Source organism: Propithecus coquereli, unplaced genomic scaffold, assembly GCF_000956105.1.
Source record: "Propithecus coquereli isolate 6110/MARCELLA unplaced genomic scaffold, Pcoq_1.0 Scaffold478, whole genome shotgun sequence".
In the NCBI taxonomy this organism is placed as follows: Eukaryota; Metazoa; Chordata; class Mammalia; order Primates; family Indriidae; genus Propithecus; species Propithecus coquereli.
In genome coordinates this window covers 409,281-432,920 of record NW_012150596.1, presented here as the reverse complement: position 1 = coordinate 432,920, position 23,640 = coordinate 409,281, and the positions used below count along the sequence as shown (strand labels likewise).

Below are 23,640 nucleotides of genomic sequence, written 5' to 3'. Positions count from 1 at the left end.
AGGTAAGCTTTATGTTCCACTTTGTGAAGAGAGCAGCCAAAACAGTTGTTCCATTAAACTGTAATTATCCATGTCCACACTATCATTTTTTTCCTAATTTCTTTCTATTTTTAGTAGAGACGGGGTCTCGCTCTTGCTCAGGCTGGTCTCGAATTCCTGAGCTCAAACAATCTGCCTGCCTCGGCCTCCCAGAGAGCTAGGATTACAGGCGTGAGCCACCGCGCCCGGCCTGAAATGTTTTTCTGAACACCTCTATTACTCAGGCTGCTTGCTAATTCATGAATCTATTGTCATTTTAAAAAATCAATGTGGGATAATTCATCTCCTAAATCTGACAGACTTATACACCCAATATAATAGCACCTCAAGCAGAAAACATCACATCAACACCCCTATCTTTGGGAATTGTCATGGGTCTCAAAACTAACTGGCATCTTCAAAGCTGCTACTGTGTTCCTAGAACACTAGCAAATGAAAACAAGTAGGAAATTCCATGGTAAGCCTGACTGGCTAGCAAGCAGGCATCTTCTAAAATAGCTTCCAAAAATATAAACTGTGTCCTTATTTGTAATATGGTACTGCCAGCAGTTGGGCAGTTGGGTGATCTGGTTCCAGTCCCGGCTCACTGACATTAACTAGTTTGGGCAAGTCCCTTTCCCTCTCTGGGCCTGAATTTCTTCATGCATAAAATGTGAGGGTTAGAGAATTCGTAAGGCCCTTTCCAGCGCTAACGTTTTATGGTTCCATGGTTTTCTTTTCTAAAAGCACAGTGTTTAGATTCTGGGTTTTGGTTCCTTCCTAATCCTCAAAATAAATTACACTTTTCCTCAACATGTACCAACACATACAACAACATAAAACTGTTTGGGAACGCTGTATGGGCTTACAAGAGCCAAGAACACCTTCTATATTTCCTTTTATGACATTAGGCATAGCTTTGTGTGCCTCCACTTCTTGAAGAGCGGCTCATCTCTAAATGTCACCATTCCCTCACCACATGAACACCTGTATACCCACCCCTCACACATTCCATACTTACTATAATGTTCCTCTGTGCTTCTTAGTGGGCACTCAAAATATTAAGTAAGCAGTATAATTAGGACATCCACAGGGTTTTGAAGTCAAGGGAAAAATGGCCTTTTGTTCTGTATGTCACAACTGGTTTTCACCTACCTGGCTCTCTCCCTGTCACTCCATTTCCATTTATCCTCCGAGATGGCACAACTGGTGGAGACTTATGCTCCCAAGCATTTGTCTTGGGAGCTCTATAATTAACTTTATTCTTGTTTTGATACTGAGGAGCTATTACCCCTTGTATGCTACCCCAGCAGCTTGGTATCATGGGAATTTATCCAGCCTGGTTTGTACAAATATTTCAAGCCCATGGAATTCTATTTTACGGCTCTGGCCACAAAAGAGGCAAGTACTTACTATATCATATACATACATTTGCACTCATCACTCAATAGCTAACAAAATTAGCACTTAGGAAATGAATGTGAGAAATGTTTTTTTTTTTTAAACCACAACCTGAAGACAAATATACCAGGGCTTGTTTCAGACAAGAAAAAGAATTGTGTTTTGAAAGACAATGCTTTCCATCTTCACAAACCTAATTTCCGTGATTTCTCATCTAATGTTGAGTACAGAGTATTCAGTGGTACTCAGAAACTATTGAAAAATGGATGGAAAATACCAGAAAAGGGTGGTCAGTCTAGACAGGGCAGCAAGTTACACTGCACTCAGTCCAACAGGCTCAGGTTCATAGGAACAACTGAGAAACTGACACATGGAAGGCAAAAAGTAAGAAAACGTGGCCAAGGCCAATGCACCGGGTAAGAAAGTGCATTCCGCTGAACAGGCAGGGAAGACTGATTGAAGATTCAAAAGCTTCTGGGCAGTTCTCAAGGGCAGCTGCTGGTCATCCAATTTGAAAGTTACACAGGAAGAGCAGCTGGAGTGGGGCTTACATCATAGACAGGCCTTCATGCGCAAACCAAAGTGGAAAAAGGCTCCTTGTGCCAGAGGAGTCACTTGAAAACCCAGCGGTGCTTAAGAGCCTGCTCTCCTCTGTGGCAAAAGCCCAGGGTGGCCCACAGATATGAAAGCTGTCTCCCTTGATAACCACATGCTGTCGAAAATTTGCTTTTGTCTCTATGGAGCAGTGAGAAAAGCCAGGAATGATGTCAGTTAAAAGCTGAGGCAAATAAAACAGGATCTGAACAGTGGCACAAAGTCTACAGTAGATTGTTTTCTTTCCAAACGACTGCACATTCGACAGAAATGCCAGGGACAACACAAATGCATATTTACCAAATGTTCTTGGTCTGAATCAACACCAACCCTGAAGGAGAAACACAAAGAGCAAATGAGATTTCAAAGCCAAAAAAAGGTCTATTCACATATGTACATTGTTAGGCAACTACTTTTCTCAACACAGAAGCTATGGAACTGTTCATGTTTTCTTTGTTTCTTTATGGTTGTTGATGTAGATGTTTGGCTCCTGCTACTTGCCTTAGCAACAGCTTGGATTCTGAGGCAAGCAGGGTGTACTAATGATTCTCTTCCTGCAATCCCACTCACCCATCTCAGAAACATAGCATTTTCTTCTCTGATATAAGTCTACTCTAAGCAGAGGCTGGGAGAGCAACACTGCCCCTGTTGCTGAATAAGAACTGCTGGGTACTTCCAAAAACAAGGCTGGCAATTCCGGGAGGGAGTTGCATGTTTTTGGGCCTTGCAGCTCTCATGGCAACATTCTGTTATAATGACTGAAGAGAGGGTCCAATTACAGGTTTTTCACAGGCAAATGGATAGACATTAGCCTCGGTTCTTCACAATACTTTTTTATCTACTTAAAATTCCTGTTCTCCGTATCCCAGGGAGAAGCTTCATTAAGAAGTTCTCTTTGACTCCTCTCTATACCCTGAACAGAAGCACTAACCAACTCTGTTCATTCTTCCTCTACATCGTCTGTTAGGTCTTCTCTCCTTTCTGTCCCAAATGCTCAAGCACAGCCCTCGTCCCGACTCATGGGGTCTGTCGTGGAAGGTTTTCCAGCTGCCAGGCCCTCCCCTAGAGTCAGCTATCGACAGCATAGAACTTGCTGGGTTATTCCCTTGACAAAAGACTCTGAGAGTGGCTTGCAACCCAGAGGGCTGAGTCTGAAGTCCTTTGTGTGGCAGGCAGTCAAGACTCTCTACAAACTAGCGCCCCCTACTCCCTGTCCCGCTCCAACCTACCTTACCACCCTCATTTCCCATCACTGTCTTCTACATACCCTATAGTAGCCATACCCACCTACCCCTCTCCCCAAATCCCTATCCTCTCCCGAGCCTCCACGCCTTTGCTCATGCTGTTGTTCCCTCTAGCTGAAATGTGTTTGCCCTCATTATTTTCTACCCATGTTTCAAGTTCCAAAGTAACCATTCTATGACCCTTCAAGCAGAATCATTTTTTCCTCTGTGTATCTACAGTACTTTCTTGTCCTTTATTATAATATTTAGCACAGTACAGTATGCTTATTTACCTGTCAGTCTCCCCAAAAAGACTGTGAGCTCCTTGAGGGTAAAGGCCATGTCTCAATTCATCTCTGTATCCCCAGAGTCTAGCACTGTACCTGACACACAATAGGTGCTCAAACATTTATCGATTAAGTTAACTACTACAGACAACACAGAAAAAAATAGAGGCATGAGCAGCTGTAGCAGTAGCATCCCAGAATATGAATAGCACTGAAGGGAGAAAAATGATGCAAGACCACATCTGGAAGGCAAGGGACTCATGGTCAAGTACTTGAAAACAGATGGCCATGACCAGATTCATAATTCAAAGAAAGGCTTTTTTTTCTTTGCTAAAATGGCCAGGAGCTGTTTAATATTTTCTCAGTCACATTAAACTCTAACCACATTTATGCATCTCAAGTGACATCTAGTGGTCTTGCAGATAGCACATTTGTAACACTCAGATGGTACATTATCAGAAGCCAATTCCATATAATAAACATTTATACAGCACTTATTATTTGCCAGGCACTGCACTAGGCACAGGGCATAGACATGAATTAAACATGACCCTTGCCCTCAAGGAGCTCACAGCCTAGTGGGGGAAACAGACACAACTAGAGCATAATCCCTAAGGGCTTGCTATCAGGGCATGCTGGCTGCTACCCTGGGCTCAGCTGCTTTCTAGCAAGTTATGTAGCCCTAAGAACTGCAATTTTATCACCTGGAAAATGGGGCTAATATCCACTATACAGAGTTGTTGCAAGGATTAAATGAGAAAATGTATCGGAAGATCTTGAAAGAGTGTCTGACTCAGCTCTTATGACAATATTACAAGGCTGAACAAATAAGCGCTATAATGGAGAGATCCAAAGTTACACAAACAGAAGAGTGGTTCCAAGAGAAAAGAACAAGGGGAAAAGGAGAAGGCACTTAGCTGTGTCATTTACCGGGAATGAAAGAGCATTTCAGGTTAGAGGGAACAGTATGAGCAAAGGCTCAGAAACAGAAAAGTACAAAGCATGTGAAGTAAATGATAGGGAGCCAAATGTGACTGTCACATTATGTGAAAGGACACAGGAATAGCTGGCTAGTTCTAATTTACTAAGGATCCATTGTCCACACGACAGCTAGAGTGACCTTTTTACACTGTAAATGAGTTCAATGTCACTGTAAAATCCTCCAAGATTTCCAATTTTATTTTGAAATCCAAACTCCCTACCATGTCCTACAAGACCCCATAGCAGGGGTCCACAAACTACAGCCCCTTGGCCACATCTGGTATTCCTCCTGCTTTTGTAAATAAAGTTTTGTTGGAACACAACTGTACCAGTTAATTTATATATTATCTATGGCTGTTTTCACCCTAGAGTAGTGGAGTAGCTGAGACAGAGACTCTATGGCCTGCAAAGCCTAAAAATTTACAATCTGGACCTTTTCGGTAAAAGTTTGCAGACTCCTAACCCCCATAGGATCTTGTCCCCCTCATTTCCCACCTACCCTTCAATCACTATACTCTAGCTATGTGAGCTTTTTTCCTGTTCATTAAACAGGCCACGTCTGTTCCTGCCTCAGGACCTTTGCACTTGCTCTTCCCTCTGCCTGGACAGCTCTTCTTCCTGATTATTGTTTAACTAGCCATCTAGCCATATCTTGTCATTCAGGTAGACTGAGCTCAAAGGTAATCTCTTAGAGAGACCTCCCCTGACCGCCTTATATAAAATGCACCCCCACCTGTCACTATCACAGTACCTTGCTTGATTGCTAGCACAGCATTTAATACCACCTAAAACTGTCAGGTTCATTTATTTACTAGCTTATTGTCTGTCTTCTCCCACTAAAGTATAGATATTATGAGACCAGGGATCTTCTCTATCTCATTACTATCACTGTCCTTCTCTACAGCAGGGTTTCTTAATCTTAGCATTACTGACATTTTGGCCCAGATAATTCTTTGTTGGCAGGTGAGGGGAAGGGAAGAGCCTGTCCTGTGCACTGTAAGATGTTTAGCAGCATTCCTGGTCTCTACCCCTTAGATGCCAGTAGCAGCCCCTACTTCTAGTCGTGACAATCAAAAATGTCTCCGGACATTGCCAAATGTCCCCTGGGGGACAAAATTATCCCCAGTTGAGAATCACTGAGTTGGAGCCTAAAATAGTGCCTGGCACATGGCTGGTGCTCAGTAAGTATCGAATGAATGAATAAAAGGCACATTTGAAATGCCATACTAAGAGCTTTACAGACATTAGCTCACTGAATCCTTGCAACAATAACCCTAGGAGGTAGGTACTATGACACGCATGTTATAGATGAGGAAACTGAGGCTTTAAAAGGTTAAAGAACTTGCCCAAGATCATAGAATTAGTAAGTGAAAGGGCAAGAACTCAAAGCCAAGTCTAAGTCTGCATGAATCTTAAACTTTCAGGATTTATCAGCATCCTCAAAATTGTACTAGATAAATTTGGAGGGAGAAAAGAGAAACTTAAAATACAGCCTCTGTTGCAAAGAGGGCCCAAAAACCCCAATAAAACAAGAAAACAACAAGAAGTAATCTAAGACTATAAAGGCAATGCTGTACATTACAGGACAGGCAAGATGGGGCCAAAGAGCTTTCAAAGCTGGTGATGTAGATTAAACTTTATATGAGTAGGTGGGTTTTTGTTTTTTCTTTTGAAGGGAGATGGTAAGCATGGGTATTTTGTTTGGTTTGGTCTTACATTTAATTTTGTTCTCCTTAGTAAAATGAGGAAGAGTCTTCATTTACAAGCTCTTGAGAAAAGAAAGCAGCTTAGTCTTTTCAAAATTTACCATCCTAATTTCTTGATGAAACATCGTATAGAAGAAATTAAGACAGACGAGGGGCTCCTCTGCCCACCATTTAATTATGTGGATGACCTTGAACAAATTAGAACCTTTCTAAGCCTCTGTTTTTTCACTTGTAAGATGGAGTTATTGTCTTTAGATAAATATGTAAAATGCACTTATCACAATGCCCAGCACATAGCAGGTGCTCGATAAATGCCAAGTCCTCCTTGAAGTAATAATTAAGGTTATAAAAACCTTACTTTTTGTGAATTTTAGACTATACACAATAACAGCACAGAAATGATAAGAAAGGGATTTGAATAGTAAAGGGAGATTAAGACAATAACAACAACATTTAAAGTTTGATTTAGGGCTGGCTGGTCTTTAGACTATTAAAAGAAAGGCATAATAGAATGAAAAAAAAGAAGGACAGAATCTATAAAGTGTAAAATACTGTTTTCTCTAATGAACCCTATGTATTCTGGAAGCCCGGTAGCTCTTAATGTCTATGAAGTTTCAGCCAAACATAGAACTAAAATCTACAAAGGCTGTAGCAACATAGGCTGCTGTATCCATGGAAACAAATGCAGAACAAAAGCAATTGAATGCATTCACTAGTACGCACTGGAGACTGAGACCTCATGATCTTGGCCTTGAATTGTTAGGTTGGAAACAGTACTGATCATAAAGATGTGAAAAAATGATAATATCTAGTGCTGATTAGGGTTGGGATAAACTGGATTGTCTCATATGCTGCACATGGAAGAAAAATATTTGATCCGACCTGGTGATATAACCAAAAGCCTTAAAAATATGCATATGCTTTTGACCATATAATTCCACTTCTAGGAATGCATCCTAAGGAAATAATCAAACAACCGCACAGTGGAATATACATTTAAGAACATTCACAGTGTTAATGGCAATAGTATTAGCAAAATCCTCAAATGGTAACGGTAATACCAAAATCCTAGAAACAATAGAAAAGTCCAACAATAGGGATTTGGTTAAATAAATCAGGAGATATACAGCCATTAAAATAATGATGTTAATATATTTACTAATGTAAAAGTCCATGTTACATTACATTTAAAAATCAGGCTACAAGAGTACCGTTAGTGTTGCCCCACTTTGTTAAAAATATATATAATGCATAGCAAAAAGTCTGTAAAGATATTCCTCAAAGTGTTAATAATGGTTTTTGTTTTTCCTTTGCATGTTTTCCTTTTTTCTGTACTACCTATTATACGCTTTTTTAAAAGAAAAAAATAAAACATTAGAAATTCACCAAAGCTTAGAAATAAACTGAAAATAAGCAGAAAAATAAACTGAATTAAAATTTAATATTAAAATGAGGTCTCCAGTTATTACTTACCTTATATGCAAGCACGACAGCATTGCAGTGGTGCCACCGCCAAATACCCACACAGTAAAAAACACAATCAGAAGCGTGGTGCTGAACATCATTTGCCGTGCGTAAGTGGCAGTATCTCGAATGGCCAACGCAAATGCCATTGCACCACGAAGGCCTACAAGGGAACAGAAAAGGTATTTCTTCAATAACTTATCACCAATGCAAGCTTCGTAAATTCAGAGAAATAAAGCACATTCTAAAAACTTAGAAGCATGTGAACAAATATACAATATTAACATACCTAATATATAAATAGAAATAGAATTTGCACATGATACTGACATACATAGAACTTTTAATAATTCTTTAACATTCATGCATTCACTTGTTTATTTATTTGAAACAGAGTCTCACTCTGTCACCAGGCTGGAGTGCAGTGGCATCATCATAGCTCACTAAATCCTAGGCTCAAGCAATCCTCCTGCCTCAGCCTCCTGAGTACGTGGGACTACAGGTGTGTGCCACCACGCCTGCCTAATTTTTTTCTTATTTTTGTAGAGATGGGTCTCACTTGCTGCCCAGTCTGGTCTTGAACTTCTGGCCTCAAGTGATCTTCCCACCTCAGCCTCCCAAAGTGCTGTGATTACAGGTGTGAGCCATGACGCCCACCTTATTTTTTAATTTACATAGAGTAAAATTCACTCTTTTCGGTCTACAGCTCCATGAGTTTTGACAAATGCATAGAGGTGTATGACCGTGTGACCACTACCACAGCCAAGACCCAGAATAGTTTCATCATTCCCTCTTCCCAAATTCCTCTGTGTTACTTCTCTTAGTCCAACCTCTTTGTCACCTCACTAAACCCCTGGCAATCACTGATGCATTCTCCATCACTATAATTTTGTCTTTTTGAGAATATCGTATAAATGGAATCATACATCATGGAACCTTTCGAGACTGGCTTCTTTAACTCAGCATAATATTAATACCTCTGAGATTCATCCATGTTGCTGTGTGGATCAATCATTTGCTCTTTTTAGTGCAGAGCAGTATTCCATGGCATGCATGCACCACAGTTTGTCTAGCCATTCCATCCATTGAAAGACAGACAAATGGGCTGTTTCCAAGTTTTGGCAATTATGAACAGAATTGCTATAAACATTCACTTACAGGTTTTTGTGTGAAAATGCATTCATCTTTACCTTCCCCATTTTGTGTGACATTTCTGAACCAAAGATTTGGAACCAGAATATGAAGAAATTCCCATAGAAGGGAATAGGACATTATGGAAAAAAAAATTCTATTTGAGGATGCAGCTTCAATGTTTAAAGGAGTCTTATATTACCAGCATAACATCTCAGTGTGACATCAAGCTGGTATATGTGGTGTGAATGGTTGCTAGCGGTGGGCAAAAGAGGAAAGTTATGACTTACCAGCAAACATCATCATATGTTGAAAATTTGATCCAATCTTACTTCTTCTACCCAAGTTAAGTAAGAGGGATAAGGGGTAAATATTGGCAGCTCTTCCCAAGAAAATAGCAATCTAAAATTATCAATAGGTTAAGGATCATTTCTTATTATTTAGACTATACATTAAGGATGGTGAAAGTCTATTTTAGGGAGCTCAGTTTCTAACACAGTCTCTTGATTCCATTGTCTAACAGCACTGTCTAATAGAACTTTCTGCAACAATGGAAATTTTCTATATCTGCACTGTCTAAATAAAGTAAGCACCTGAAATGTGGCTAGTATGACCAAAGAACCGAAAATTTAATTTTATTTCATTTTAATTAATTTAAATTTAAATAATCACATGTGACTAGCTGCTACCAAATAGGACAGTACAGGTCTAACATAGGAAATTTACTAGATGAAGAGAAATATGTTTAAAAGCAGAAATTCTTTACTATACTTTTAAGATTATTAATAGAATAATTCATTTCATTGTCAGTGTTGGTAGGAAGAAAAGTAATACTGTCTAAACTTCTCCTTCCTCAGAACAAAGAAAAGGGCAACTCAACCACCTCATACGACTAAAATTCCTGCAAGCCACAGTATACTCCCCTGAGTCTATGCTTTCAACCTGCTTCAAAGGAAAAGCTTAATGTGAATCCAGATTGGTTTTAACTAAAAACCAATTTTAGTATCTTTTTCTCCAGTTTACTGTCTACAGCGACTCCTGCTGTGTAATTACAATTTTTATTATTATGTAAGGGTCACAATATAGTCTCCACCCCATTCCTTGAGAGGAACGTAAAAGAAAATCTAAGATTAAAAACAAAGTGGGGGGAATTGTGCTGGCCTAAGTAACTTTGGAAACGAGTGGAGTCTATAAGACTAAAGGCAAAAGGAACCGCACAGAAGCATTCTATGCTCGTAGATAAAGCTGTTTCCCATGGGAGTACTGGTTAACAGTTCTGATACCGTTACACATGTATACTGGAACTGAACAATCAAGTAAATGGATGGCAGGTGGTAGGAGCCAGGTTTCTCACTGTCAGAGGGGGAGGGTACAAATCAACAAGGGGAGAAGGCCAGAATGATCCACGTGGTAATGAATTAGAGTTGGAGACATCAGTATGAACTCATGTTTAGCTTAACAGAGACACAGATGGTTACACACAGATATATGAATAGATGTATGAATATACATGAGTTAGTATATACATATATATTTCCTTGCTCTGTCAGCTGAGAGGGCCTAGAAGCAAGGACCCTCAGTAGCACTGAGCACACCTAGTGCCCAGATGTTGGTTTCTAATACTATTCTCTAATAAAAGGAACCAGGGTTCCTCAGAGAAATAGCCAATTCTTAGCTGAGGCAGAAAATATACAAGATGCACCTGAAACTTGTAGTTCCAGAAAGTAAGGAAGTACTCCCCAAAATAAAAATAAAACAACACAATAATGGGGTATGTCAAAGAGACACAAGAACCCACTGAAAGAGCTCCCAATGGCCAAAGCTAGAACAGTTTGAGCAACAAAATTAAAAAAGTTGTATTGTATTATAACCCAAAATATAAAATAAAGATCGATGAATCCAAATTGATATAAATAAATGACTTAACAAAACAATAAATGTGGGAGAATAGATAAATCTCCTGCATAAAGAATTCCAAATAATTTTGTAGATACTCTGTCCTCGAGGAGGTGGAACCTAATTCCCCACTGCCCAATGTCTGTGCACAGTGACTTCCTTCCAAGGAGTACTATATAGAAAGGAGGAAAAAATAAGTAACTTTACAATGGAGAAACCTGACGAACACTATCTCAATCAAGTGCTTACAGCTAACATCAACATTATTATGTGACCATGATATGACATAATGAGAATGGCACTTTACCTCTGTAGTCTTCCTCCCACAGAACACATAACCCCAGTCTAATCATGAGAAAAATAGCAGACAAGTTCCTATTGCAGGACATTCTACAAAATAGCTAGCAAGTAGCCCTCGAAACTGTCAAGGGTCACGAAAACAAGGAACATATGTGGAACTGTCACAGTCAAGTGGAACCTAAGAAAACGTGACAATTAAATGTAAAGTGGTATCCTGGACGGGACCTTGGAGCAGAAAAAGGACATTAGGGAAAAACTATGGAAATCTGAATAAAATATGAACTTTAATCAGTACTAATGTATCAATATTGGTTCATTCACTGTGACAAATGTACCATGTTAATTTAAGATGTTAATAGGGGAAACTGAGTGTGGGGTACATGAGAATTTTCTATATTATCTTCACAATTTTTCTGTAAATCTGAAACTATTCTAAAATCAAATATTTATTAAAAATAGTGATTCCCTAAAAAAAAAACAAAAACACAATATAACAACAACCAAACATGTGGGCCAATGTGGCAGTGACTGCAAGCTCTCTCCAATATCTACTTTTCCTTTCTTCTTTGGTAGTAGATACTCCTCCCTCCCATCTCCAATTTTTATCTGGGTACACAGCCGCCCAGATAAAGGATATAATTCCCAGCCTCTCTGGCAGGAAGGTATAAGCAGTGATGCTAAGTGGAAGGGATGTGTAGATATTCTGGGTCGTGCCCTTCAAGGCAATCGGCAAGACACCGGGGTGAGCCACCTTGGATCATAAGAACAAGGGCAGTTCCCTAAGGATGCTAGCAACAAGGTTGTTTGGGTGCCTGATGACTTTGTGGAGCACGGCTGCCACACCAGACTTTCAGATGAGAAAGAAAGAAACTTCTAACTTGTTTAAACCTGGGTTAATTAGAGTCTTTGTCACATGAAACCAAACATACATCCTAATACAGCCAGAAAGAGAACAACTCTCTCCCGTTAAGAGTCAATTTCCATGGCAGGATTTTTTTTTATAGAGGAACTTTAATTTCTAATCAATTCAGAAACCCATAGATGAGATGGGGTGAGAATATTTAGCTTGGTTTCCTAATTAAGTATAGTGGATCAAGCCACTTGACTGCTCAAAAATCTCTCCAAGACTAGCAGGATATTAAGTTACTGATTTCATGGTTATTGTTCAGCTAAGACCTTCTCTTATTGACAGGACTTTATCTTTTTTACCTGAAGTTCATTCTCAGACTAAGACTCTGCAGAATGGTACTTCAGTGGTATCTCACTTTCTAACAGAGATCCTACATAGAGTTTTAATTTTTAAAAAATTTCTGCTAATCTCTTTGACAGAATCTTCATTCTGAGGTGGGGTTTTTAAATACTTCTTTTGAAAATCCACTGTTAAACTTTCCCCTCTCTGACCACAATTACTCCTTACACGTTTCGTGTTCAACTATCCCAGTGTGGTCATTCTTCCACCTCACTGGGACTTCTAGTCCAGAGATCCCTCTCCTTTTTCCTCAATCAGTCCTCTCCTTTCTTCACTTCCCTTCTTATGCTCATGTTAATTAACATTCTTTCCAATAACCTACGTTCGTTTGTCCCGCTCTGTATTCATCACACCCACCTGACAAAACCCCAAATCTGGATGCAGCCAACTATCTCTTTTCTCCATGCTTACAGCCAAGTACTCCTGGACAAGGTTATACGACATGGTAGATTGGTTCTACTGCTAATGCCTATTCCTCCAACACAAATGGGTCCCTAGCACTGCTCAGCTCTGCTGCCCAGGCTGGAGTGTAGTGGCACAATCATAGCTCACTCAAGCCTTGAACTCCTGGGCTCAAGCAATCCTCCTGCCTCAACCTCCCCTATTACATTTTTCTTATTAACTCATCCTCCCATTCTCTATAACAACTATTTCACAAACCTTCTCCACCTTCCTCAAAACTCCTACGACCTGTGTAAGCCAGCTTTTAAGAGGGTCCCCAACAATCCCTGCCTCTTAGTAGTCACACTTGGGTGTAGTTCCCACCCAAACTGTACCAGGTTGGTCTGTGTGACCAATAGAATACTGCAGAAGTGATGCTGGCGTGTCAATTCAAAAATCAGGTTATAAAAGGCACTTCAGCTTTCATCTTGGGGCTCTCTCAGCTCACTCAGGGGGAAGATGCCTATGGAGATGCCCAAGTGGAAAAGAAGGGAAGCCTCCTGCCAACAGTGACATGATGTGAGTGAGCTTGGAGTAGATCCTCCAGCCCTAGTCAAGTCTTAAGAGAGTACAGTCCCAGCCAAGAGCACAACTGCAACCTCACGAGAGATCCTGGAGCCAGAACCACTCAGCTAAATTGCTCCAGGATCCTGGACCCTCAGAAACTATGTCACAGTTAGTATTTGTTGTTTTAAGCTGCTAAGTTTTAGGGTAATGCATTACATGATAGATAACTGATACACTGCGCAGCTCCCTATCTCACTTTCAGATGATCTCACTTCCTACTTTATAGATAAAAATAGAAGCCATGAGACAGGAGCTCCATCTTACCAAAGCACCTTCATCTCTACATAGCCTATCCTCTCCTGTAGCAATGGTACGGCTGTCCCTCTTCCCAATAAAGGCCAAATTCCTTCTCCATATGTTTTGGATGTCATCTCCTCCTGCCTTCTCATGAGGCTTACACTATTGCCTGCTTTCTTTCATATACTCAGCTTCTTCCCTCCAACTGGTTTTTAAAGACTCAATGAGAGAGAGAGAGAGAGAGAGAGAGAGACAGACATAGAGACAGAGAGACAGAGAGAGAGAGAGAGAGAGACAGAGACAGAGAAAAGCAGCCTCATTCAACTTTTCCTCATCTGGGCCCTACTGCCCTGTGGCATGGACTGCTAAATGTTTCCCAGTATCCATCCTTTCCTTCTTCCCTTTATTAATAGAGGACAGTTTTATCTTTTGGGGTTGGCAGAAAGGTAGGAGACTTGTCTGTCATTTTAATCTGTCAACATTATTTGTGAAATAAACAAAAACGAAAACAGAATAGAATAAAATAAATAGAATAGGAAAAAGCTAGAATCCTTATTTGTTTTAGTCAGAGAAAATTTTTAAATATTTAAATGCATTCTTATCAACGACATGCCCAAAAACCATGTGAAAATCTCAGTAAAAAAACAGTTTTTAAAACAGGACACATAATAAAGGATACAAATGCTCCTACTACGAATGTTGGGTTAAAGACATGGTTCTGGAAGGTGAATAGTGTCAGCCCCATGTAGGAGAAGATGAAATTCTCTGCTAAGAAATTGAGAAGCTCAAACAACTGAAACGAAATTTTAAAAGGTTAGTCCAGTAAATAAATTAAGTTACATAATTTGAAAACATGAGTATTACTAAGATAATGAAACAGACACTTCATATATGTAAAGTTCATGCATACACCCAAAAATACATGATTCAGAGGGGAGCAAATGTAGCGATGACATTTCTAGTTCCACAGAAAAAGCCAGAAATGTTGCCCTCTCACGTCTCCCAATCAGCTTCTCTTCTCCAAACCCCTATCTTCAGTCATTCCTCTCCTTCTCCTCCAAACCTTGTCAATTTTTCTTGTGGAATATTCCTCGAGTCCCTGTCATTGCCCCAACCTAGCTTTCATCACCTTCCATCCATAATGCTGCAGAAAGACCCTAACTGGTATCCCTACCATCCACCCCCCAAATCAGTGAATCTCTCTAAAAATGTCAGTTTCAGGATACTTCCCGCTTTATAAGCTAAAAGATTCAGTTCAACTTCTTTTATCCTGACATAGAGTGCTTTGTGACAACTCTTATATCATTGGCTTGCCATGTGACTTCACTTTTCCCACAGGTCTTAGTCCTCCTTTAGGAAGTGAGCAGCCTACAGACAGGGCTTCTTTTTTTTTTTTTTTTTTTTTTTAGACAGAGTCTCACTCTTTTGCCCAGGCTAGAGTGAGTGCCGTGGCGTCAGCCTAGCTCACAGCAACCTCGAACTCCTGGGCTCAAGCGATCCTCCTGTCTCAGCCTCCCGAGTAGCTGGGACTACAGGCATGCGCCACCATGCCCGGCTAGTTTTTTCTATATATTTTTAGTTGCCCAATTAATTTCTTTCTATTTTTTAGTAGAGACGGGGTCTCGCTCTTGCTCAGGCTGGTTTCGAACTCCTGAGATCAAACAATCCGCCCGCCTCCGCCTCCCAGAGAGCTGGGATTACAGGCGTGAGCCACCGTGCCCAGCCGCAGACAGGGCTTCTGCCTTACGGTCTTGCACTCTGTGCTCTCACTGCCCGCCCGCCCCACCCTGTTCATATCACGCCTCAGCAAGTGTTACTAACACAGCAGATATGCGAGTCTTGCTGAACGAAGGAAGTTAAGGCCCTCCATGATCGGGCGTTCCTCTGGCCACCACGGTTATCTATCACTGCTCTCTACCACATGCCTCTGCCCCACAACAGGACAGAGGTGAAGAATATGGGCTCAGGAATCGAAATGCCTAGGCTGGAACTCTGCCTTCCCCACTTGCTAGCTGTGTAGCTTTGGGCAAGCTTGTTAATTTTTTTTTAATAAACCAGGGTTGCCTTATTACCAAAAAATGGGAATAAAAATTAAAATAAGTATATATTTTTCTTTAAATGATTTATAATACTATTATTACCACTTACTTATTCTTGTTTAATGCTAATAGCTACACTTTATCCAGTTTTGACTACGTGCCCAATACTATACTAAGGGCTTTACATGCATTATCTCATTTCAATCTCACAACAACTACATGAGGTAGGTACTATTATTATCTCCATTTTAAAGATGGCAAAACTGAAGCACAGAGAGGTTATGGAACTTGCTCCTGGTCACACAGCCAGCAAGTATGGAACCAGAATTTGAAACAACACAGTGACTCCAGAGTCCCAGTTTTACGTCACAACACAGGGGTCTGCAAACTTTTCCTGTGACAGGCCAGAGAGTAAATATTTGAGGCTCTGCAGACCACAAGGTCTCTGTCACAACTACTTAACTCTTCCAGGGTAGCATAAAAGCAGCCACAGACTATACATTAAAAAGATATGGGTGTGGCTGTGCGCCAAGAAAACCTCATTGACGGATATGGAAATGAGAATTTCATATAACCATCATGGGTCGTGAAATATTTTTCTTTTGATCTTTTTCCAACCATTTCAAAGTGGACAGAAAGAAAACCATTCTTAACTACAGACTGGCAAGGGCCGGATTTGGCCGGAGGGCTGGGGTTGGCCAACCCCTGCTCTATATTTCACTGCCTTCTTTTTATTCCTGCCTTTATCTGTACTGTTTCCCCCTAGACCTTTCCAAATCTTCCCCATCCTTCTAGGCTCACCATTTTCTCTACAATAGCATTCCAATTCCTCAAGCCTCAAACCATTTCTCCCCTTCTCTGATGTCTTCTATGACATATAATCTGAAGCACACAATCTAGGATTCCTATGAATCGTATTTTTTATGTATACAAGCCTCATATCATCAACAAGACTGGAAACTCTTACCCTGTTCTTGCTTTTTATTCCTCACCCTCCTACCTGGTAAAATGCCGAACTTCCCAGCTGATTTTCTCCTCTATATTTGTTGCACTGAATCAATTTGTAAAAAGGATTTGTAACCCTAATGCTTATGCTTGGAGGGAAAAAAGCTTAATCTCTTTTGAGGGGCTAGGGAAAAACATAGGTCATAAACTAAATCTGTGGCTCCAGAAGAAAGAAGAAAAGGTACTGTTGCTCCTCTCCTGCTTTAGCATCAGTCCTTTCTAAGCTAATCTCACTGTGTGCTAGTCATTTGGCAAAACTTAAAGCTTCTATTTCCCACTATAACCACATTCAAGTATGCATCTGTTTCTATTCCAGACATCACATTTTGTTCATGTATTTGTCCCACATACCTCATAAGACTGGAAAATGTTATGCCTATTTCCTTTATCCCTTTCAGGCACCCTGCACAACTGATCATTCAGTACCATATGAAGCCTGACCACTGACACAGTCCCCTGACCCCTGACGTTTCTGGAACATAGCAGCTTTGCAGTGCCTGAGTGAAGACTGAAGGAATTTAATCTTCTCTCAGCAGATCTAGTCAGATTAGAAGTTACTCTTATCTATATCACACAGCAGTAGTTTTCATCAAAACAGAGTGAGCCTCCGAAACATTCCTCTTAAAAGCCATTAGATTGGGAAAACACTAAGAGAAAAGGAAGCTAATTGACTGGTTATTGGAGCCACAAAAAGAGCCCCTGGCTATTCTGCTGACCTATCTCTACCCTAAAAGCTGTCACTCTTCAATTTGCCAATCCCATCTATTTCTCGAGTCAAAGGAAGAGAAGCTGAAATGAGTAGACACCATCTTGAACATATCAAAGATTATTTTTAAGTAAAAAAGACTTGTTTTGCTGAAAGAAGGAAAAGTTTATTCACAAACTATAAAGTTTCTCTTACCTGTTTAGTTCTATGCTGAGACTCCGTGGACAAATTATTATATGTATAATGTGCTTGTGTGATGCCACAGAACAATACTGCAACCACACCTAAAAAGACAATTAGTTCCAAGTTCATATAAAAGAATGGTTCCCAACTTTTATACTGAGGTTTTTATTTTAAAGAAGTAGATTATATGCTTAGTATTGAAATTTTCATTTGTGACTTATTTTGTTGAAAGGAACCACTTTCATTGCATATCCTTTTTACGTTCTAAAGTGACAGCCTAAATGCCAACCACAACGAATATGTTTAAATACTAAAGGAGGTGATCCACGCATAGAAGTGACTGGCAAAGTCACTCCTTTTAAGGGCTTACGATCAAAAGGAGAAAGTGACCTACCTGTGAAACCCCATGCTTCAGCCAAGAGGAAGGTACTCCAGGACATTAAGAAGAACAAGCCTGTCTCCAACAACTGGAACTCCCGTAATTTGGTGAACTTTGTCACGTGAAACCGTTAAGGTTGGTAACAAGATCTTGTAATATAGAAGTGCGACTAGAAATAACAGTCTAAGCAAAGCAACTGTGAAAGCAAAAGAAGGGTTCTGTAGCCTCTCTAACACAAAAGTCACAGAAAAAGGAGGCACCAAAATGAAGGAACTCTTAAAATGGGCATCTTACTGAGGAGTCAACTGCCTTCCCTTCAGTGAGGAAGTCTTACAGCTTAACCACTCCAACTGTTTTATGGTTATCACATACCTTGCCAGAAACCATGCAGTAAAGGACAGGTAGAGACAGGAGCAACAGATCAGATACACAACATGCCAACTCTGATTAGTAACTTTCGACCTAAAGCAAGACAGCTTCCCTAATTATAGCAATTTACATTTATAAAAACATATAATTTCCATGAGATTTCACATTTATTTGATCCTCTAACACCTCTGTGATGTACAGTATTCATTCCATGATGAAGAAAAACTGAGGCACTTCACTCACTTATGCAAGTCTAACAAGTATTTGTTAGCTGACAGAGGAAGGGCTTGTGCCAAGTTGTTAAAAATCTCAGGCTAGGATCTAGAGTCACTTCAACCACTAGGTACTATAACAAAATGATTAACAAGATATACTTCCTACCCTAGAGGAACTTGTAATAGGAAAGAGATGCTAACTGTACTGGCTCATTCTTCAGAACTTTTTACTGCCCCTTTATTCCTCAGTTCACCTATAAAAAGCCATAAAAGCAGCCTCTTCCAGCACAAGGCTGAAGTGTAGTAAACTAAGAGATTCTTGAATAAGAATAATGTATCTGTTTTGTAGAATAGTATCATAGAAGTTTTAGAGCTGGAAACTAGAGATCATCTAGTCCCATTCATCTTTCTCACCATCCCCACCCTCCACTTTCCTACACCGAGATCCAAAGAGGTGAAGTGCCAAAGCTTCTATCACACGTGTGTCTGACACTATGCCAAAAGGTCCAGGGAGGCAGGGGGCAATGTTTGTCTTGCTTAGCTTTGATACCCAGGGCACAGCATCTGGCATGTAGCAGGTAATCAAGAAAATGTCTTTTCAGTGAACACAAGAATAACATGTCTAATATTTCTAATTGCTAACTAGTAGCAGTACTAGGACTACAATCTAGGTTCTTTGGGATCTCAGCTGAGGACTCCAGAGCACAAAGTTTAAAATGAGGAGAGCTGAAATGGACTCATGTATCCTAACCCAGGAACCATATTTTGCTCATTTGGTGTCATGGTGTACATTTTCTGTTTGTCCTGTTAAACAAAGAGCAAGTGGCCGGGCGCGGTGGCTCATGCCTGTAATCCTAGCACTCTGGGAGGCCAAGGCAGGTGGATCGTTTCAGCTCAGGAGTTTGAGACTAGCCTGAGCAAGAGTCAGACCATATCTCTACTGAAAATAGAAAGAAAATTAGCTGACAACTAAAAATACATTAAAAAAATTAGCCGGGCATGGTGGTACATGCCTGTAGTCCCAGCTACTCGAGAGGCTGAGGCAGGAGGATCACTTGAGCCCAGGAGTTTGAGGTTGCTGTGAGCTAGGCTGACGCCACGGCACTCTAGCCCCGGCAACAGAGTAAGACTCTGTTTCCAAAAAATAATAATAATAATAATAAAAAACGAAGAGCAAGAGAACGCCAGGCTGACCAGCAGCAAAGAACACCCAGAAGCTCTTTGGAATGTATCTATCCTTACATCGATTTAATCTACAACCTTAAAATTCACCCTCAAAGGGATACTGTGTCTAATGATACTTTTGCATGAAAAGTTTTAGAGCACTGAGCCCTATGCCAAACAACGAAATTATTTATTTATTTATTGGCAAAGCTTATTGCTTAATGTTTTCAAACCAAGTACTTAGTTATAAGGCTAATAATTCTAACACAATTCTAATCGTGGAACTAGGAGAAATCATGGAATACGGCATTCAACTACTTTGTTAGGGTAACAAGAAAAGATAAATATAACAAAAGGATATTAAAGCTGTCACCACTCCAGTAGCAGCACCCATCGCAAAAGATCCACTGAAGATCCCAAGGAAGATCCCAATAGACTTGAACATGGCTGTGACATCGAAGGTGTGACTGTTATCTCCAGCTGGCTGGTATGCCACGATTGAGCTACAGAAGAGAGATTGCTCTTGCTTCTAGAAGCAACTTTTACTTTAAAAACGTTATCTACTATAGAGCTTGAAAGATGAAATCAGAGGGAGAAAAAAAAAACCCCAAAACCTTTGGATTTGAATTGAAAAAATAAAGACAAAATGTTACCCAAAACCCCTGCAGTATATCCAGCTAGCAAGAAAACTTGGCTTTTCCTTAAATGACAATTTCAGGAGGTAGAACATTTTTAAAGTCGTCTATATGAAAGTTATACCAAGCCTTTTCCTCCATCCTCAAGATACTGTGCAGTATTATCCTTTTGTGATTCTGTTTAAGAATTACTAGTACTGAGTGTCTGAAAGCCCTAACGTACTAATGGGAACAAACTAATGAAAAGTCCCATTTGTTTCCAACAGAAGCATAAGAATATAAAGAATATTGTTCAGTACTCAACCCCGTCACATTTTGTTTTTCCTATGGGAAAAAAAGGTGACTGAAGGACCCCTTCAACTTTTAGAATACCAGAATGGGCCAAATGCCTAATATCTATTCACTCACTGAAATGGACTTTTATAGTAAAAAGGGCTCAAAAGGCCTTCCAAGGAATTAGAATCCACTCAACAGCACTTTTAGCATAACCAGCTGGATCCTCTACCCCAAACTTCTGAAAGAAAGTCACTCTATACCAGGCCAAGACAGGCAATTACAGGAGACACTCGCCACCGTGAACTCATAGTCCAAACCTGGTCTGAAAAAGCCTCTTTTATAACAGTCACCCCAGGAAATAGAAATGGCTGAGAAAATCGCCGTTGCCAGTAGGTCTCTGGCAACAGTGCTTACCATTATTAAATCAGTTCTCATCTCAGTTAATTGATGGCCCAGCGTTATAAAAAGTCCAGACTCAAAAGACATCATACAAGTCACATCAAAGAAAAGGAGAAAAAAAACACATTCTTAAGAATATAATGAATTCTCCCTGTGGTTACTGCAATGTTTTTTTCTGATTCAAAGCTAAAAAATGTGCTTGCTATACCATGTAAAACAAGTTCTTTTCATACTTCCCAGGTTAAAAAAAAAATCTAAGACCAAACTAAAATTTCCTAATTTGTATCTATTTTATTGAAGTATAGCACTAACATTAATTTCTGGTAATGGCATCTAGAAATTTCTGAGACTCAATCTGAATTATAAATTTTAAACAGTTGCATTTAAATGTGCAATGTAACCAGATCATTTTGGGACTAGTAGATTTGATATTGTTTCGATCAATATGAAATGGCCTTTAATATCCTGCTGCCTTACCTACATATAAAGGGTCTCACCACCATAAATGATATTTGACCACATTATAACATTAAAATATAGTAGCTGGCTGGAGAAAAGAAAGGATATTGCTACAACAACCTTCTTTCTCTATGGTGATATTTTTCAAAATGCTGGTTGGAACAAAATATCTATGTCGTGCCTCCTGAGGTTGCGTTCCCTGGATTAGCTCATTCAAATCATTATTTTGTTCTTTAATCACTAAAATGTACAAGAACACACGTACATTTTACATGGGCTGAGAACAGATGAGAAGTTTGTTTTCTTCTTTTTTAGGCAAACACTGGCCTCTGAATTGAAATCTTAACTCATCTTTTGCACATCTATCAACATTTTAGCTTGAGGCAGCAACATTTTTATGAATACATTTTTTTAAAAATCCTGAAAGTAATATAATATACAGTTTAAGGGGGAAAAATCACCCCATCATTCCATTGCCCTGACAGATCTATTTTATTTTCCTTCTGTATTCCTTTCTCCTCTTTTTGTTACATGCATGCTAATTCAAATTTAGGCATAATCATAGTGAACATAGAGTTTTGAATTCTGTTACTCCAACTGATGATGATGTAAGAATTATCATGGTCTTTATGACCACAGTTTTTAAGATTTAAAAATGATCCAAATGGATATAGTATAATTTATCCATTTCCCCATTGTTAGACATTTAAAAGTTGCTTCTAATATTTTTGCTACTATCCATAACAATATGAAAGAACATCTTTGTGCTTTTTACATACTTTGGACTATTTGCTTGCGCCACCATCCTAAACCAGGGGCAACAGAATATTACTACACCTATGGCTCTTTTTACATGTTGCTCAACTGCTTTCGAAAAGGTCTTAATTATATTTCTGGAGGGAAATATGACAATATCTCTCAATTTTTTAATGATCATACCCGTTGGCCTAGAAATTCTACTTCTAAAAAACATCCTACAGAAACACTCTCAAGGAGTCACAGAGATTTACCCATAAATATGTTCACTGCCATGCTAGTCATAATAATACAATATTAGAAAATGCCAAATAGCAATCAATCAATAGGGAATTGGAGAGGTAAATTTGTAATGCATTGATCCAATGGGATAACAGAGATATTAATATACTACAATGTCCAAGTAAAAAAAAGCAAATTACATACAAGTATGTGTAGTACTATGCCTTTTATTATTTAAATATTATTAATATATTTATATGTATATTAATATCTTGATGGAAAAAGTCTGGATGAAACCCTAACAGTGGTTATTTCTTAGCTGAAATTTCAGGAATTTTTTACTTTCTGAGTCAAATACTTTGAATTTCTATCACAAGCATATGTTAACATTATCATAAATAATGATAAATGATACCAATTTCAATGTTAACAACAATGTACAAGTGGTCTAGTTTTACTACAACAAGGTTTCTCAATTCCAGCATTACTGATATTTGGGGCCAGATAATTTTTGTTGGCGGGGGGGGGGTTGTCCTACCCACTGAAGGTCTCTACCCACTAGATGCCAGTAGCAACCCCCTCCCATTTATGATAACCAAACAACCAAAATGTATCCAGATATTGTTAAAAATGTTCTGGGGGGGGTGCAAAATTTCCCCCAGTTCAGAATGAATGCACTGTACCATTACCACTAGTAACTATAATCATTAACAATTTTGTCTTGTTAATTGAATAGGTAAAAATGGCCACTTATTTGAATACATATAACTCTGGTAACTGGTGAAGCTAAACAGTTTGTCATGTTTGTTTCCTCACTCTACTTTCTCTTTTATAAAATATAAATCACTGTAAAAAACATATTTGAAACTAGTGTGAATTTAGGTCTTCAGACTAATCATCATATATCCACTCAGTGGAATACTATGCAACTTATACTTTATCTCCAACAAGATATACTACATATACCACACTATATCAGTATATATTGATCTACCTCATACAGCAACGTATGAGGGAATCTGTTTCACTTCACCCTCACCAGATTAAAAGTAGTAATATTTTTTTTAAAAAAGGACTGCTAACCTAATAGGTTAAAAAAAACAGAAACAAAAACAACCTCCAATATAAATTTCAAGAAGAATTGCCTCAACCTGTTAATTGTCAAACAGAATTTCAGAAAGGGGTCCGCCCCCTCCCCTTTGATACAAGGCTGCTTAAACAGAATATATACAATAGATAATCATCAAACTAAGAGAATTCAACACAAAATAGACCATTTTTATCTAACCTATTTAAAAACACATAAAAGGCAAATGAAAAATGATGATCAAGATACCA

The 23,640-nt window shown here is 39.3% G+C and overlaps 1 protein-coding gene across 2 annotated transcripts in view; it reads right to left on the bottom strand.

Moving 5' to 3' along the window:
- SLC9A6 (solute carrier family 9, subfamily A (NHE6, cation proton antiporter 6), member 6) overlaps positions 1-23,640 on the bottom strand; it is a 62,889-nt gene that overhangs the window by 20,157 nt on the left and 19,092 nt on the right. For both annotated transcript variants that reach the window (XM_012655484.1, XM_012655485.1), the window contains exons 7-13: positions 19,917-20,058; positions 17,823-17,928; positions 17,441-17,529; positions 14,175-14,288; positions 9,096-9,207; positions 7,684-7,837; positions 2,314-2,344 (exon numbers count right to left, since the gene is read on the bottom strand). In XM_012655484.1, coding sequence (XP_012510938.1) covers positions 2,314-2,344; positions 7,684-7,837; positions 9,096-9,207; positions 14,175-14,288; positions 17,441-17,529; positions 17,823-17,928; positions 19,917-20,058 — 748 coding nt within the window. The remainder of the gene's footprint in view (positions 1-2,313; positions 2,345-7,683; positions 7,838-9,095; positions 9,208-14,174; positions 14,289-17,440; positions 17,530-17,822; positions 17,929-19,916; positions 20,059-23,640) is intronic.